The sequence below is a fragment of the Piliocolobus tephrosceles genome, chromosome 20 (genome assembly GCF_002776525.5).
Source record: "Piliocolobus tephrosceles isolate RC106 chromosome 20, ASM277652v3, whole genome shotgun sequence".
In the NCBI taxonomy this organism is placed as follows: domain Eukaryota; kingdom Metazoa; phylum Chordata; class Mammalia; order Primates; family Cercopithecidae; genus Piliocolobus; species Piliocolobus tephrosceles.
The window spans coordinates 36,816,453-36,833,707 of NC_045453.1; the positions used below are offsets into that span (position 1 = coordinate 36,816,453).

Below are 17,255 nucleotides of genomic sequence, written 5' to 3' on the forward strand. Positions count from 1 at the left end.
AGGCTGGGCTGGCACCGTCAGCTCCCCACTGGAAGTCTCCTGGTGCTCAGGCCTCTCCAGCAGTAGCCTCCCAACCCCCTATTTGTGGCTCCTCCTCACCCTACTGAAGTCACCGCAGATCCCTCCCGAGGCGCTGGCCCTTCTGCTGGGAGCCGTGCCATGCAGTGGAACAGTCAAAAGCAGGCCAGGACGATATGCCAGGAATCGCATATCACCGCAGGCCTGTGACGGTGTCAGGCTGAGTCTGCACCAAGCCCAGCCCCAATACCTTCTCCAAAGCTGGTCTGTCTCTGAGAGCCAAGGACAAAGCCTCACCCCACTTTTCACAAGCAGCACCCCTTGACAGAGGAAAGTCGGCCGGGTGTGGTGGCTCATGCCTGGAACAGCCCTTTGGAGGCTGCAGGAGGAGGACTGCTAGAGGTCAGCAGTTCATGACCAGCCTGGGCAACATGGTGAGACCCCCGTCTCCACAAAAAAAACTTTAGAATACTAAAAAATAAATAAAAAGAGAGGAGAAAGTTACACAACAAACCTCATTTCCCGTGAACAGATGGACAAGAGTGCTTCTGGCCACAACAAAAGGTTAATTCCAACCCAGAGGGTACCGAGCCGTAACCAACACGAGAGAGACGTGCCCAGACCAACAGCCCCAAGCAAAACTGCGCCTTCGACCCTGGGCTCTGCCCGGTGCCCGAGAGCACCTGCCAGCCTGTTTGATTCCTGATACCCACAGACATGCACCAAACACAGGTCTGAGTGGCCAGGACCACAGCACAAGTGGGCGCCCCCCCGCAAGCAGAGACCTCCAGCCGAGACTCACCTGCCTTCTGCTCTAAGGGCCCGGCACCCTGAGATCCTGATGCCAGGGTAAGATGGGGGGCTGCTCATGGTCGAAGACACGGGTGGGTGCTCCTGAACAGTGAGTGGCCCCGGGGTGGATGCGTGGGGGCTCAGGCGCAGGCAGCCGTGGGGGGCATCACCACCTCAGACCCACAGCAGTCCCCTAGAGCAGCTCAGGAGCTCCGGCCACCTGAACTGCCCGTCCGTGGGCAGAACTACTCCTATGGGCAGCACAGTGGGTGCAGAGCCGGGGGGTGGGGGTGAGACCCTTGGCTGGTAGAAGCTGCCTGCCAAGTGACAGCAGAGACTCAGCAGCTAGGAGGCCCTTGGAGCCCCTACCGTACTGAGGGCACAGCACTCACTGCCGTCCTCAGAGGCCAAGGCCACAGGCATAAGAGGATCACCCAGCTGGGGGCTTGTGTATGCCTGATATTAATAGCGCTGGCTTTGCCTGGTGTGGCCCTGACAATCCTCGGGCCAGCCCTTGGTGTGAACTGCCCCCTCCTGTGTGTGCGCTGGCACATTCGGCCAGCCTAGGGCCGCAGGCTTGCGGAGGACCACCGTGCGCCATGTGCCTGCACCCCTCCCTCCTGGATCCCCTGGATCCCCTGGCTACGGAGTGAACCCCCCACAGCAGGACAGGGAAATCTGAGGCGCCTCTTGGCCAGATGTCCCGAACGTCAGTGCTGAGCTGGGCACCCCATCCCTAGCCCCAAAGTGCTTCCGACAGGCACAAACAAATCTGAAACTCCACCCTCTGGCACCATCTGAAAATAACTGCCCTGCCCTACCCCCACGCACGGGGGATCCTGCAGGGACCTGCAGCCACCCAGGGCTCAGCAGACACAGTCACCTCTCCGAGATACCACAGAAACGGGGGTTCCGCCCCACCCTCAGCAGAGTCCGTCAAGGATGTGCACAGAGAGGTCCTGGCAGCCCTAAGCTCTCTCCCAGGGGTGGACAGGTCACCATGGGTGTCAGCTTCCTCCTACCATGGGTTTCTCTTGGAGCTTCTAGTACCGAGGCAGGGGCTGCCAGGAGCTCAGGGAAAAGGGAAGACTCCACATCGAGGTCATACTCCTGAAAAGTAGGCCACTCCTGGGAGCCGCCTCAGAGGCAGGACTGGCCCATCTGTCTGTGTCCACAGGTGCTTCCTCTCCTCATTCTGCTCCCCGGAGGCGGTTACATCCCTCACCTGGGAAGTGGGCAGAAGACAGCCCAGGGTCGGGGAGGCAGAGGCTGTCCTGAGCAGGAGCGCAGAGTCCGGGCTCCTGGGAGCCGTGTCACTGGCTGGGCTGTCTGAACAGCAGAGTGGACTCAGGCTGGTCTACCTGGCATGGGCTTGCACTCTGGTTGCCCCAGCTGGCCAAGGGGCCCGTGGACGCCAACATGACACCGGCCAGGCCAGGGACGCACGAGCCCAGGTATGCAGCTGTGAATGGAACCACCAGGCCCCACCCTGGAATCACGCTGCCTGGCTGCAGACCACGTGGTACCCAACATGCCCCTCCAGGAGGCTGCTCTCGGCCACAGCAGCCCACGGCAGGAAGGGGCCACTCACAGCGGGGAGGGGTGGCCTGCCCTGGTCCCATTCACTGGTGTTCCTCCCAGGTTCTGACTTGCTGAGCTGGGCCCGTCCGGAGAACTCCCATTCCCACGCCACCCACGGGCGCTGACGCCGCGTTGGGGTAAGCACTGCCCAGGGTACCTTCTGCCTAAGGTTTCCTCCTTGCAGGTGAGGCTGAGACCAGTGGTGCTGGAGGCTGCCTCAGCCACTTCTGGGCACCCCTTGCCCCTCCCTCACCTTCAGCCATCCTACTCTGGGCCACAGCACAGTCGAGTGTGGCTCAGTCGAGTGTGGCTCAGTCCCCTCCACGGAGCCACGGCTTGCCTCAGTTTCCTCCTCAAGGACAACAGCAGGTGCATTACAGGTGGGCTGGCTCACAAAGACCAAGGCAGACGCCTCATCAGTGGTAAGGGCCCCATGAGTGTCGTCATCGTAAAGAAACAAGCACAGTCGGCTGGGCGTGGGGCTCACGCCTGGAATCCCAGCACTGTGGGAGGCCAAGGCGGGCAGATCACCTGAGGTCGGGAGTTCGAGACTGACCTGACCAATATGGAGAAACCCCGTCTCTACTAAAAATACAAAAATTAGCTGGGCACAGTGGCACATGCCTGTAATCCCAGCTACTCAGGAGGCTGAGGCAGGAGAATCGCTTGAACCCGGGAGGCAGAGGTTGCTGTGAGCCGAGATTGCGCCACTGCACTCCAGCCTGGACAATAAGAGCAAAACTCCCTCTCAAAAAAAAAGAAAAGAAATAAGCACAGGCAGCCGGGAACGGTGGCTCACACCTGTAATCCTAGCACTTTGAGAGGCTGAGGTGGGCACATCACCTGAGGTCAGGAGTTCAAGACTAGCCTGGCCAACATGGTGAAACCCCATCTCTACTAAAAATACAAAAAATGGGCCAGGTGCGGTGGCTCGCACCTGTAGTCCCAGCACTTTGGGAGGCCGAGGCTGGCGGATCACGAGGTCAGGAGATCGAGACCATACTGGCTAACACGGTGAAACCCCGTCTCTACTAAAAATACAAAAAGTTAGCCGGTCGTGGTGGCGGGCGCCTGTAGTCCCAGCTACTCGGGAAGCTGAGGCCGGAGAGTTGCTTGAACCCGGGAGGTGGAGGTTGCAGTGAGCTCAGATGGCACCACTGCACTTCAGCCTGGGACTCCGTCTCCAAAAAAGAAAGGAAAGAAAGAAAGAAGCCCAGGCATGTGTGGAGACTGGAGGCAGGGCTGCCCCTCACCAACTATCCACAACGTGAAGGAAACCAGAAGCAAACATCCAGCAGCAGGGAGTGCGGGGCATGGAAACCAAAGCCGAGGAGACAGCCACGGGAGGGAGCACAAAGGGAGAAAGAAAGGCTCAGGTACTCCCTTGCTGTGGTTCAGGCCTGTTCTACCACCCCTGGGGTCACCATCACCCACGGACCTTCCTGTTGGGTGCCTGAAGCACGGAGCCTCCTGACAGGTCAGGTTTAAGGGAAGTTTGCGGGATAACTAAAAAGAGGCTGGAGGGAGGAGGGAGCAGGGAGGAGCCCACAGGAGCCAACGCTGGCCTGACCCCTGTGCCGGACTGACTCTGGGAGAGCCATTAGGGCAGCTTTCTCAGGCCGGACGAGCACTGGGGGGGTTGGGGACTTGCACTGGCCCACGCCACCACTCTGGAAACCTTCCCTCAGCAGCACCTGCTCTGCACAGGTCATGGGCAGCCTCCCTCTGCTCCCACTTCCACAGCTCCAGACTCCATCTCAACCGCAGCCAGGAGTCACTGCTAACACCACAAAGGACCTGTTCCTGCACCAGCATGGGCCAGCTCTGGGGCAGGTGCCCGGGACAGAGTCACGAGTGGCAAGCAGATAGTAAACAACGGGCGGGATGGACAGACTGACTGCTGGGATGACACGGCAGGAGGGCTGGAACGGTGCTGGAGGAGCCCAGCCCTGGGGACAGACCTCCAAGCTGGAGCTGCTCTGGAACACCAAGGGCAGCACCAGAGGCTGAAGAGGGGCAGACGCAGGAACGCTGGGGGACACACTCGGGGAACAGTGAGAAAAGCCCTAGGCTGGGGCAGAGGAAGTCCTCAATGGTACAAGCATCAAGACACAAAGTGCAAGACATTTGCCTAAGACAAGAGGCAGTTCCAGGGCAGACCGGGGCCCCTGGAGAAGGGTGCTGCAATCTATCCTCACTGCCTGCAGCTTCCCTCCTGTCCCTTGGTAACCACACCAAAGAAAGATAACAGCAGTCTCTGCCTCCTGAGACACCACGAGGGCCACTGTGCCCAGCCCACTGTCTGTGCACAGGGCAGGCCCACATGGCTGCTGCCACCAACCTGTGTTATCTGGGAGTGCCTTTATCAAGAGCCCTCAGTGCTTGTCTAGCGTTGGCCTGCCCCACCTTGGGTTAAATCAAAGCCTCTTTGGTGGCCGGGCCCGGTGGTTCATGCCTGTAATCTCACGGAGGCCGAGGCAGGCAGATCAGTTGAAGTCAGGAGTTCAAGAGCAGCCTGGACAACATGACAAAATACCTGTCTACTAAAAATACAAAAAAATTAGCCAGCCGTGGTGACGCACACCTGTAATTCCAGCTACTTGGGAGGCAGGAGAATTGCTTGAACCCGGGAGGCAGAGGTTGTAGTGAGCCGAGATCCAGCCACTGCACTCCAGCCTGGGCGACAGAGTGAGACTCCGTCTCAAAACAAAACAAACAAACAAACAAAACAAAGCCTCTTTGGAATCAACAGAGGACAGACTTAGGTCCTATTAGACTCCAGCTATGCAAAGCTCCCAGTCACTGCCCACTGGGAGGGTATGGACTGAAAGGGCACAGGACCACGGGAAAGCTCTTTCCGCCCAGCAGCTCCTGGAGAAGAGCGACCCTGTGCCGGGACACCCTTCCCCCTGCGGCCCCCAGCGCAGCCCATCTCTGAGGAAGTCCTGGCCCACAGCGTTTCTGACCAGAGTCACAGCCTGAACCCAGGCAAGAGGCGCCTGAGTAGGAACAATCCCTTCCATGGGGTCCCCTCGGCTCCCCAAGGGACACTTCAGACCCGGAAGGGAGGGGCAGCGCCCAGAGCGTCCTCCTGCAGCCCCGGCACTGCGTGGCCACTGCCCCCTGACGGCCACGGCCGCAAAGGCGCCGCGTAGGGCTCGGCTCCCCGAGGGGCCACCCGGGGTGACGAACCCGGGTGGGGGTGGCTCCTCCCGCTGCACCCCCACAACTTCCCCACCTCATGCTCTTGCAAAGCCCCCAGCAGAGCCTCGAAGGTGCCCCGCGCGTGAGGGGCAATCAGAAGGCACCGTGCGCCGCCGCACCCCCAAATTCCGACCCCTGGCCTCGCGGGTCGGGCCGGGCCACACCCCGAGCCGACAACACTGAGCAACTCGCACAGTCGAGCAGGCACACGGCCCGCTGGGTGCTCAAGGCTGAGCGCCCCACCCACTGGGGGCAGAGACCAAGGTCAACGCTGGGGATGCGCACCCGGGCTCCTTCCCCTGGCTCCGAGAAGCCTGCTGTCTTGGGCCAGGTCGGTCCTCCCGGCCGCTTCAAGCCCGCAGAGTTCCGCCCGGCACGTGGGAGACCGGGGCGCCGCCGCCTGGCCTCCGGGAGTGGGGGAGTTGGGCTCGCGGCGAGGACTGACCCGCCTCCCACCTCGGCCAGAGCTGCAGCCCGTTTCCCGTTCGCCAGTGAAATGGAGGCGGCGCCCACGCCTACCGGTCCTCGCACGCGGTCTCGCTTTTCTCAGCCTGCCGGCCTGGCGGGTCTCGGGCCGTAGGTGGCGACGTGGGCGAGGGGTCGGCGTCCGCGCGGGCCGGGGGCGCAGCCATTGCGCTCGGAGGCCTCTCCGCGGGCCGGGCTGGGCCGGGCGGCGCGCGTGGGCCGCCGGGAGCTGGTGGTTCCCTCTCCCGCCCACCGCGGACTACGAGCCCCACAAGGCCGCGCGTCGCGGACTACGAGCCCCACAAGGCCGCGCGGAGGGCACGCGGGACCCGTAGTTCTACCGCCGCCACCACGTGCCCGGAGGGCCCCGCCCCCTGCGTTTCACCACAAACTCAGTCGCACAAAAACCCTGGAAAAAAATCGATAAACATTTATTTGATACAGTCATTTTAATACATACAGTGATGGCCCGTCCCCACGCCACTCGGGACCAGGGCGCGGGGCGGGGACGAGGACCGGGGACAGATGGTCACAAGGCGGGCGGGGCCCGAACTCACCGTCGAAACATCTCGCAAATAAACACTTTGTAGATAGAATATATATGTATATATATATGGTTACAAGTGATAGCTGGAACCTCTTTCAAAATGCACTTATGTACTGAGAACTGGCATTAAAAAACCCAAACCAAGAAACCCAAAGCACAGGACGCGCGGCCGCGAGGCAGGGGAGAACCTGGGGCCCCAGACCCGGGCCTGGGGGAGCCGCCTGGGGCCCGCCAAACAGGGCACACGGGGACGGCCCCTCCCGGGGTCAGCCTCACTGGCTCCTTCCCTTCAGCGCCACCAGGCAGGAGGGTCAACGGTCACACAGGAGGCACCCTCACCTGCCTTTGCACCAGCAAAGAAAGTGCATCCCATTTTCGTGAGTGTCGGCCCGGTGAGTCAGCCCTTCCGGGCCCTTTCCTGTTCTCAGGGCAGGGGCGTGCGCTGAGCCAGAGGTAGAGCTGCGGAAAGGGCCCCGACTGGGCCCCGGGCAGGGCCGGCGCCCACCACACTCCAGGGGTCTGCTATGCTGGTCCCTCTCACTGAGGGCTCCTGGAGGCCTGTGTGGGCCAGCGTAGGGAGTGGGCAGACCCTGCTGAGCTCCACCCAGGGCCCTACCCCTTGGGAGGAGGGCTCTGCAGACCAGCATGTGGGAGAGGGAGGGCAGAAAGGAGGGGTCAGACCCAACAGCCACTTCTGACAGTAGCCCCCACGCCTACCTTAAAGACAAAGGGGGTTAAAGTGCTAAACATCAAGGTATCCAGGACTCCTCTTCCCACACCAGGGATTATCTGTGGGCTTTGGGAGTGTCCCGGAAACTCACCCCCAGCAAAAACCAGACCCTCCTCTCTCCTCCCCAAGGGCCAAGTACCTGAGAGGCTGGGGCAGGCGCGCAACACCCTGCAGAGGTGTTCAGGTCCACCCTCCTCCCGCCATTGGTGGCAAGGGCAAAGTGCACCTAAGCCGCTGCCCAGTGCCTGCTCCCCTCCCCTCCCCTCCCCTCCCCTCCCCTCCTGAGGCTGCCCCAGCAGAAGCTGTCAGACCTCATGCTCCACCTCCAGCCCCACCGGCTGCACCAGTGAAGCTCTGGGACACAGGAAGGAAAGCCTCCCCGACTCTCTGACGCTGGGTCACGTCTCTGCCCGAGCCTCCATTCTCTCATCAGGCCGCGGTGTGCATCGGTGGGGGAGTCCAGGTCTCCACACCCCCTCCCTAGCACACGTGGCAAGGGCTGCTGAGGGTCAGAGCCTTCTGGCCCAAGGGTAAAGCCAGAGACAGGAATGTACTGCAACCCCAGTCCCCAAAGTGCTCCTGGAACTTGACTCCCTACTACTGCAGGCCGAGCCCAGTGGGGCCCCTTCTCCCTGGGGGATGGGTGAGGGTGGGTGCTGGGGGCAGAGGCAGTGCCCAGTCAGTACTGCCTCCCTGAGCAGCAAGGGACCCAAACCCCAGAGACCCACGCCCTGGCCCAGCCCAACCCCCAGGCCCACCATCTGCACCAGGAAACCCTTAGCACCAAATGTCAGATTGTGAGTTTTTGTATAAAAAACAATTTAAAAAAAAGGTTGTTACTTGTCACAGCAACAAGACTGGCATCCACTACACCCAGGAGACACACGCACACGGGCAAACATCAAAATTCACATCGTCCGGGGTCAGTGGGGATGAGGCCTCAGCCCACTCCCACCCACCCTGGAAAATGGCCTCCCTCCAAACCTACCCCTTCTGAGCCTCATCCTCCCTGCAATGCTGTGGTAGGAAGGCAGGACCCCAGGGAGGCAGCCACAGGCTGTGGCCACCTCTTCCAAGCACCTGGACTCCCTGCCTGACCCCTGCCCAACCTGTAGACCCAGCCGTCCTCCGGGCCACAAAGGGGGCAAAGACAGCTCTGGGGCTGCCATCAACCTGCTGTGACTTTGGCCAACCCCTCCCCTGGCCGGCCTTCAGTTCCCGTATCAGACCACAGAAAACAATGGGGGCCGGTTAAAAAAAAGGTGGGGAGGGGCTCCCATGAGAGCTCGGCTACTGGGCCCACCCAGATTGGCAGACAGAAGGCTGCCTTTTCCCCAGTGGCCACTCAGAGCCAGGCCAGCTCTGCCCAGCTTCCTGCCCCACATGCCTGTGGGCCCCAGGAAGACCCCAAGGCCCAAACTAATCCATCCCTACTCCATGAGGCTGCTCCAACCTAGGCCTGCAGTGCCAGAAGGCTGAACACTGGAGGGAGAGCATACTCCAGGGGCCCCACACCCCCAGGGCTGGCAGCTGTGTTGAAGGGCATCAAGCTCCTGCTGCCCTGTAGGTGCAAGAAGCAAAACCTTCCTTTACCCCAAGCTGGGAGCACAGACAGGCCTGAGGGGCAGGGCCTGAGCACAGCAGGGATCACACTGACAGAGGAGCGGCAGGGGTGGGGTAGGGGGCAGGCCTGGAGAGGTAGAAAACAGAAGCAGGGGGACCAAGTGGGTGGCCAAGGGCAGGCAGGAGCCTATCGGGTCAGCATGGCAGTGGTCAGACGGGGGTCTGTCCTGGGAGGTAGCTGGGGGTGCTGGAGTTCCAGTGTTGGGTGGAGGTGAGGCCAGGATAGTGGCTGCCAGCTGCCAGTCGCTCAGATGCCCTCACCAGCCCAGAACCACAGGTCACCAGGGATGCCTGAGCCTTGGGGGAGCCAGGGTGGGGACCCGGCAGGGCCTGAGGAAGCAGAGCCAGGGGGCCAAAGGCCATCTGCCTGCTCTGTACGGCAGCCCCTGTGGCACCAAGACCCCAGACACATTCCCATGGGGAGGGGCAACCCTCCCGGCTATTGCACTTCTGCTGGACACACCGTGGGGAGCCCCAACCCAGGTGTGCCCTGTGGCAGCCTTAACAGGGGAAGGGCCACCTTCAGGGAAGGGAGAGTGGCTGGCTGCCCCCACTGGACGGATGAAGAGGTGGGGGTGGGGGATGGAGAACTGGAGGACCCGGAGCTAGCCCTGCCTTGAACAGAGGGCGGTGTCGCAGCTGCACGGGGGCCAGGCCCCACCCACCAAGCTCACTTTTCAGGCGCCTTGCTGGCTCCCACCTTCCGGCCAGCGGAGCCCCGGGCCCCCTTGTCTCTGCATCCGAGAGGCCAGTCGTCCCGGCGTAGGGGCAGCTTGGCCACAGGCTCCTCTGGGGGCCGCTCCTTGGGCTTTCGGCCCCGCTTCTTCCCACCTGCCAGATTTTTTTTCTTTTCCTTCTTGGGCACCAATGAGTCCTGGCTTCTGTGTTTGGGAGGTGGGTCTGCTGATGTTCGGAACCAGTTCTGGGGAGAGAAAAGCGCTAATGAAGACCTGAGACTGGATGCTGAGTACTGAGCCAGGTGTAGCCTGAGAGCTGAAGACCTGTCAGCCTTCAGGACCAGGCAAGCACCTGCAGCAAGGCTGCTGGGGGCTGGACAGGCGGACACCCTCAGGGCAGCTCCAGCTCAGGGTGCAAGCCTCCTAGTTCTCCCAGGGAAGCCAGACCCGACTTTGAGGAGAAACGACCAGATTTCTCCACATTGGCCGCTCTCCCAGGCATACTCCATGCAGGCCACTGATCTCTCCACCCACAAAGGGTGCCCAACCCCAGCCCCGTCCCCTCCTGGGCTAGCCCCCAGCCACAGGCCCTGGTGATGGCCCTTGCACCTCTGCGTGGGTCTTGAGGATGTGGTATTTGACGCCACTCTCAGAGCTGAACTCCTTCGGGCACAGCAGGCAGCGGTACTTCCCCGCCAGGTGGGCCCCCTGCAATGCACAGGTAGGCCAGTGCCTCAGCCCTTGGAGGACCCAGATCTGTCCTAAGCCCTTACTCGTGGCTAAAGGGTCAAAGTCAGGGGTGGCCAAAGGAAAGCTGTGGCTTCTGTGCCAGACAGTGCTGGGGGTTACTGGGTTGCCGGGGCTGCAGGGGTGGTGGGGAGAGGAAGGGTAGGGAGAGGCAGGTGCCCAGGGGAAGAGTTGCAGACCTTTGCCAAGCATCCCTTATTCTAAGCCAGTGTGCCATCTGCCTGGGTCGGGGTGCCCACTCATGCCTACATGGACGCAGAGCTCCGAGGACAGGACTAGGACTCATTGGCTTGTGGCTGGGGTTAGGGGTGAGGGAGGAGTCCTAGGCTGGCCATCAGCCACCGGCCAGTCTCTGGGCTCGTGGAAGAGGTGGCCCCATAGAAAAAGTGGGGAGCAGGGCAGGGTCCCATACTATTGTGTGGGAGGCCCAGGTGGGGTGAGCTGGGATCTTTGAGTGCAGCACTTGGCCATGGGGCAGGCCCCAGAACTGACCTTGCTGCAGCTGGCAAGATGAGCCTTGAGTCCGGACACACTGGAGTAGATGGCTTCACAGCACTGCAGGGGAGGCAGCCGTGGGCGAGGGCCTCTGGTGGGCGCCCACACCAAGATACACCCCGCCCTACCCCAGGGGAGGCGAGGGCCTCTGGTGGGCGCCCACACCAAGACACACCCCGCCCTACCCCAGGGGATCTCTGAGGTCTCTTTGGGGCAAGTGAGGGGGTGGGAGTCCTGGGAATTGGGCAGGCTGGGCATGCAAGGCCTGGGGTGGGCTGGGCACCTCCTGAAAGCTCTCCGCCTCCACTCTGCTCTGAGGGCCACACCTGGGCTCTGTCCCTGTGTGGGTCCCCACGCCCCCACCCGGCTGCCTCTGCTCACATCATTGGGACAGTTGACGTGGCCTTTCTCCTTCACTTCATTCTTCCACGCCTCTAGCAGCTGGGGGTTCAGCGTGGGAAGCCCTGGCCGAGTATAGTTGAGCTGTGAATTCGACAGCACCAGGGTGAGCCCGAGGCCAAGAGACACCCCAGCTGCTCTAAGAACACTCGCCTTGGCAGCAGGCAACACTCGCCACAGATGGCGGGGACAACGGGGGACCCAGGTCACAGGGGCGGCTGTCCCAAGGCTCAGGCCAAGGCATGTCCCGCCAAGAGGCCACAGCGCTGTCCACAGTACCGGGTGGGCAGCTCACCCGTGCGGTCTCAGGCACGAGGTCATCCTTCATGCGCCGCTTGGTCCAGTCGCGGGCCAGCTCGTCCTCTGCTATCTCCTGCAGGTGGAACACCGCCACCTGGGCCGACGTGCGGCGGACACGCCCGCTTGGCGTCCGCTCCACACCCAGCAGGTCCTCAGCCTCGGGGGACTTGTCTGTGGGCTCCTCAGGGGGCTGGAGGGCAGGAAGGCATGGAGGCTAGAGTGAGCCGCAGGAGCAAGAGGCAGGTCGGCGCGCAGTGAGGCCACCCCAAGGCCGGTGGACCCACAGGCCTCGCAGTGTGCTGGGGACGCGGCTGACGCAGGCAACCCAAGGAACAGGGAGGTTTCACCCTCCCGCCCACCAGGACTCGTGTCTCTCACGGAGAGCAGTGGGAAACACACGCATTAGGCGGCACATGGACAAATACGGTTGGGACCCGAGGCACACGGAACACACACGGCACACAGGAGCAAGCATGGTGCCACGGAACGGATGCCACAGAACGGAGAGCCACTCACAGGGGCCGTGTGCTCCGAGCGCACGTGGTAGTCGTGGCCGGCCTTGGATCGGTATGTCTTGCCACAGTGGGTGCAGGGGAAGGAGGGGCTGTCCACCTCACAGGGTGGCTTCCCGCAGCGCCGCTGGTGGTACTGGTAGCCCATGAGGCTGGAGAAGGCAGCCCCGCAACCCTGGGGGTCAGGCCAGAGGGTGGGTGAGTGGCCAGCAGGGCCCCCCCACCCCACACTGCCGTGGCCCCCCACTGACCTCCTGGGGGCAGCGCAGCCGTCCCATCTGCTTCAGCACCTTGCGCAGCCGCTCGCGCTCCTCCTGCTCACCCCCCTCAGAGGCCTCGGCGTCAGAGGGCTGGGGACAGGGTGAACGTCGGTGACCCACCACCACCACCACGGGTCCCTGCCCTGGCCCCGCCCCACCCAGGTGTTGGGCCACCGTCGTCCGAGGCTAGAAACTGGCGAGCTGTGGTGAAGGTGGGGTGTGAGGTCGGAGGTCACACTGGACAGCCGCTGGGGGCCCGACAGTACCTTGGCACTGTGCTCGGCCATGGTGTGGTAGTTGAGGCCAGCTTTGGACTTGAACTGCTTCCGGCAGTGCTGGCACTTGAGTGCATCCTGAAGCTGCAGATGGCGCACATGTGAGAAGCCTGCCTGGGGCCGGGGCACCTCCCTCCCAGCGCCTTCCGGGAGCTGCCTTACCTTCTGACACACCTCCATGTGCTTCTTGAGCCCCACGAGCGTCTTCCGGGTGACCACGTTGCAGGTGGGGCAGACGGCCTCCCCGCGCTCGTGGATGGCCCTCTGCCACTGCTCTTCAGGGCCACCTGTGGGGAAGGCAGGGGCCTCGAAGGCTTGTGGGGGCCCCTGGGTGGCCCGGACACCAGGCACGGAATCCAGCCTCCACACTCGGCCCCCATCCCTGTGCTGTGGGATCTACCCGCGGTCTAGAGCTGCCCTGAACCCCTGCCAGGCAACCCTTACCTGGAGCTGGGTGGGCCATGGGGGCTGGTGCCTCCTTGCTGACAGTGATGGGGGCTGGCACCTTCTTCCGGGCGTCCTCAGGGCCTGGCCCCTCCTGCTTCTTGGAGCGGTGAACTCGGGCCTTGTCCTCAGCTTTGACCAGGCCTGTGTGCACACATGGGGTGGAGAGAGGCAGGGGTGGGCTCAGGAGCTGCCACTCAGTGGACAGCCCCAGCCCTGGAAGTGCACACCGGGCTGGGGTCTTACCTTTGAGCCCAAAGGTCCCTGAGATGGATGGCTGCTCCCCTGTAAACTTCTTGGGTGTTTTCTGTTTCCTTCCTGACTCGGGGAGAGAAAACGGGGGCCAAGATCCTGGTCAAATAACCGCCAGGAGCCACGCCCACCCCGGCCGCCACCCCAGGGGCTCTCATCTTACTGTGCTTCGTGCGCTCGGGGTCCTCCTCAGGCGGGGACGCAGGGCCTGCAGCCCTCAGTGCCTCCATGCCCCCCGACGGCCTGCTGCCTGGCGACAAGGAGCCACTGCTGGCGTCTGCACTCAGCGGGAAGGCCGAGCTCTGGCCGATGGTGGAGGCGCCGCACTCCCCATTCTCTGGCCTGGCCTGCTTGGGTGGAATTGGGCAGGTGTCCAGGCCGTCCGCAGCCCTGCAGGGAGCAGGTGAGGTGAGGGCCAGGAGGGCCTAACTCTGGGCCCCGTTACCCGCAGGCCATGGCCGAGGAGCACCCTGACCTGGAACGAGCCCCCATACCTTTTCTTACCACTGTTCCTCCCTGCGGCACGAGGTGCTTTGTTTTCCGACTTGGTCAGCAGCACCATTTTGCAGGGCGGTGTGTGTCTGCTGATGGCAATGGGCCTGCTGACTGTCACCGGCTTGCTGACCACAATGGGCCTGCTCACTGTCACTGGCTTGGTGACCGGCACGGGTTTCGTAACAGTCACAAGCTTTGTGACCGTAATGGGTTTGGTGACAGGTACAGGTTTGGTGACCGGCACGGACTTGGTGACTGTGATGGGTTTGGTGACTGGCACGGGCCTAGTGACTGGCATGGCCTTGGTGACTGGCATGGGCCTGCTGACTGTGACAGGTTTGGTGACTGGCACGGGCCTAGTGACTGGCATGGCCTTGGTGACTGGCATGGGTCTGCCAACCGAGACTGGCTTGCTGATGCCAATGGGTTTGCTGACGCCCACGGGTTTGCCGATAGTGACAGGTTTGCTCACTCCAATGGGCTTGCTGACCCCAACGGGCCGGCTGATGGTGACCGGCCTGCTGATGGGCCCAGGCTTGGAGGCAGGCAAGGGTCGGTCCATGTGGTTCCAAATCCGGTGTTTCTCCAGCTGGGTCTTAGAGGTGAACGCAGCCTCGCAGAAGGGGCAGGGGAAGGCGAGCCGATCTGAGATGGCACCCTGGGCAGGGAGGGCGGGTGTGGGACAGGGCCCCAAGGGCCTCTGCCCAGACACACCCCAAGGCCTCCTCTTCCCTGACCCACAGTCCCTTACCCCTTGGCACCGCTGGTAATGGTACTTGAGCCCGTAGATGCTGGGGAACTCCAGCCAGCACCCCGAGTTTGGACACTTCACCCTCGAGTGTGCCTTGAACTCATCCTTCCAGTCGTTCATCAGGGAGAGCTAGGTGCGGGGAAAGGTGGTGCTGCTGACCCGCAACCACCCGGGCCCCTGCCAGCCCGAGCCCCAGACTCAGAGCCCTCCTTGGGCCTGCAGGGTGCACACACTACATGAGCCCCTCAACATCCGGACTGCAGTGGGAATTCAAGCCACCCAGCAGGCGCCATGCACAAGACCTGTTCTAGGAGCCCAGAATCTCCCGGCACACCAGATATAAAGCCAGACCATATGAAGCCTGCCAGGCCAGTGCCCACACCTTGAGGCACAGAGTTGGTACCAGATGTGCAGAGGACAAATCAGGGCAGGGCAGTGGCTGGACAGGGAGACCCCAGCATGAGCCCCACCATGGCCCTGAGGGAGCTCACAGGAATGTCTCGGAGGGCCTGGTTCTCAGCTTTTGGCCGCCCCTATTTCTTCCCTTCTGTCTTGTCACTGGCTGGACTTCCTGGGTCAAAGCAGAGAGGGGCTTGGCCGGGTACTGTCTGTCCACCACGGACCACTGGCATCCCTGCAGCACACAACACAGCAAGGCTCGGAAGCTGTGTAGCTCTGTCTACCACCAGGGGCTGCACAGGCCCACAGTGAGCACCACTGTCCCAACACCAGGGCACCGGGGCACCGGGGGCAGGGGCTACGACCAGCTGAGGACAAGAACTCAGGGCCCTGGGCGATGTCCAAGGCAACCCCTCCCCTGGTAAAGTCCTTGGGAACTCAAGGGGCATAGCTGGGTACCTGGAGACGGGATGCCCGGGGAGGTGGCCCACTCCTACCCCTTGCTGCCCAGAACCATGCCCAGAATTGACTTTGGCCCTGACTCCTCTTACCCATCTTCGGTGGGTCATGCAGCATTGGAAGTCGGACCTCCTTTCGACTGCCATCCTTCCCGGGACCACTCTTGCTGGACCCCGGGAGCCGACGGCCTCCAATGCAGAAAGGATCCGTCATCTCTGCAGAGCGAGTAGACAATCTGTGAAGCCTGACGGGCCCCACGCAGAACACGTGCTGAGGCTGCCCTGGAGCCCCACCCTTGGCAGGTCCTCTCTGGTCAGGGAAGAGGTACCTGCCCTCCTGTGGCTTTGTTCACGTGGGAAAAGCAAGTGATGGGGGGTTCTGACTTAGGGGAGGGGCTGCCAGCCAAGGTCTCCCCAGATAACCCAGGAGGCATCATCAGTTTAGAAGGATCTAGTCCTGTCCTGAGACCCTCACCAGCTTCCAGATCCCCTTCCCAACACACAGCCCCATAGCTGCGGAGATGATGGTGGAGGTGATGCTGGGAGGGGTGTGTTCCCGGGAGAGGAGCCTTGTGCAGGAGGAAGGAGACTGGCAACATTTCTCCAGGGGACAATTATGTCTCCAATGATGGCTGCTGGCTCACAAGCTGCCCGGGCCCAGCAGTGGGGGCACAGCTTCTCACTGGGGCCCTGGTACCTTCCCATGCAGACCTGATGCAATGCCAACCTACCCAGGCAGGTACCCTTGGAATCTTCTCTCCAGACACAGATGGAAAACAGCCAAGGTGGGCACTGAGGACCCCCGGCCCACTCCAGCACTGTACCAGGCTCCTGTCCCTGTGCCAGCTGAGCTATCCTACCTGACCCTCTTGGCAGACTTGTCTCCCAGCTTGGCAGGCTGACCCGCCCCCAACCTCTCTCTGGAACCTCTCAGTCCCCTGCCTACAGACCCATCATCACCACTTCAGCCAAACAAGTAGTGGAAGCACTAGCAGTGAAAGCCCAGGCTGCTGGCCAGAGAGAATGCCCTGCTGCCCAACGCTGGGCCCCCCGAGGGCCTGTGCTGCTGGGAACTCCATTCTGAGAGCTGGGGAACAGAGGAGACTCTGGGCTCAGCCCTGTGGAAAAGCCACAGAGCGGGGTGGGACAGGAAGCAGGGTGAGGGTTGGGTGAGCAGGTGGGCAGGTGGCCCCCTCCTGATCCCTTCTAATTAACTTAGATCAGAGGGGATGGCAAGGGGCTGCTGTGTCCAGGATGGCCAGAGAGCTGAGGTCAGAGGTCAGGACAGTCACTGCCCATTGCCAAGGGGGAGGCCAGTGTCCGGGCACAAAGTTCTCTGGAAGTCCTCACTTTGCAACTTTGAAAAGAGACAGGGTCCGACCCCGGTGGCCCCAATTTTTCTGAAGCCTGGGAGAAGAATTCAGAGTAGCGGGACCTGAGGCCAGGGCCGGCCTGGGAGGTAGAGACGCGACTGGCGCCCCGGATGAGAAGGGGCTTCGGCCCTCCCGAGCCCAGGGGGCACACAGAGCCCTGGCGGGGAGAGGGGGCTCCGCCGCGCTGCGCGCAGGAGACGCCAGCAGCGGGTCCGCCGCGTAGGCCGTTCGGCCCGGGACCCCGGCCCAGGCCTGGCGCGCGGGTGAGCGCGGCCAGGGACGCGCACCTGGGGCCAGCCTCGCCACCCACCTGTCACCTGGGGCCGGGAGCCGGCGCGGGCGCGGGGCGCGGGCCTCGGCCTGGCCGGGCAGGGCCGATCGCGGGCGCGGGGTGGGGGGGCGAAGGCAGTGAACCAAAATGGCGACTTTTTCTGGAGAAGGAGGAGGCAGGAAGACGG

At 62.5% G+C, this 17,255-nt stretch overlaps 2 protein-coding genes across 14 annotated transcripts in view; both read right to left on the reverse strand.

The window, feature by feature from the left end:
- Positions 1-6,325, reverse strand: part of UCKL1 (uridine-cytidine kinase 1 like 1) — a 34,116-nt gene extending 27,791 nt beyond the window's left edge. For 2 of the 13 annotated variants that reach the window (XR_003306725.2, XR_002724686.3), the window contains exon 1: positions 6,115-6,325. Coding sequence is in view for 11 of the 13 variants with exons in the window: in XM_023183179.2 (XP_023038947.1) it covers positions 6,115-6,227 (113 nt within the window). In the remaining 2 variants the exon portion in view is untranslated. Of the gene's footprint in view, positions 1-820; positions 1,804-6,114 lie in introns of those variants that run through there. The other 11 variants (XM_023183179.2, XM_023183177.2, XM_023183182.2 and 8 more) reach the window with 7 other exon arrangements.
- A 145-nt stretch (positions 6,326-6,470) lies between these two features.
- ZNF512B (zinc finger protein 512B) lies at positions 6,471-15,757 on the reverse strand. The gene is made up of 16 exons (XM_026447249.1): positions 15,518-15,757; positions 15,059-15,201; positions 14,568-14,696; positions 13,816-14,474; positions 13,485-13,711; positions 13,316-13,387; positions 13,070-13,213; positions 12,788-12,912; positions 12,617-12,709; positions 12,342-12,440; positions 12,095-12,265; positions 11,574-11,768; positions 11,261-11,362; positions 10,877-10,939; positions 10,247-10,345; positions 6,471-9,882 (listed from the first exon to the last, which is right to left on the reverse strand). Exons 3-16 carry the CDS (start codon positions 14,685-14,687, stop codon positions 9,631-9,633), a joined length of 2,421 nt encoding a protein of 806 aa, XP_026303034.1. The 5' UTR covers positions 14,688-14,696; positions 15,059-15,201; positions 15,518-15,757; the 3' UTR covers positions 6,471-9,630.
- Positions 15,758-17,255: the final 1,498 nt, after the last annotated feature.

What these genes read in the sequence shown, in the direction of transcription:
- ZNF512B (XM_026447249.1), bottom strand. Translation starts at nt 14,687, where the DNA reads ATGAACGACTGGAAGGATGAGTTCAAGGCACACTCGAGGGTGAAGTGT. An exon ending in CCCCGAGCGCACGAAGCACA is followed by an intron (nt 13,388 to 13,484) that starts GTAAGATGAGAG and finishes TCCCCGAGTCAG; the next exon opens with GAAGGAAACAGAAAACACCC. An exon ending in ACGTCAACTGTCCCAATGAT is followed by an intron (nt 10,940 to 11,260) that starts GTGAGCAGAGGC and finishes CCTCCCCTGCAG; the next exon opens with TGCTGTGAAGCCATCTACTC.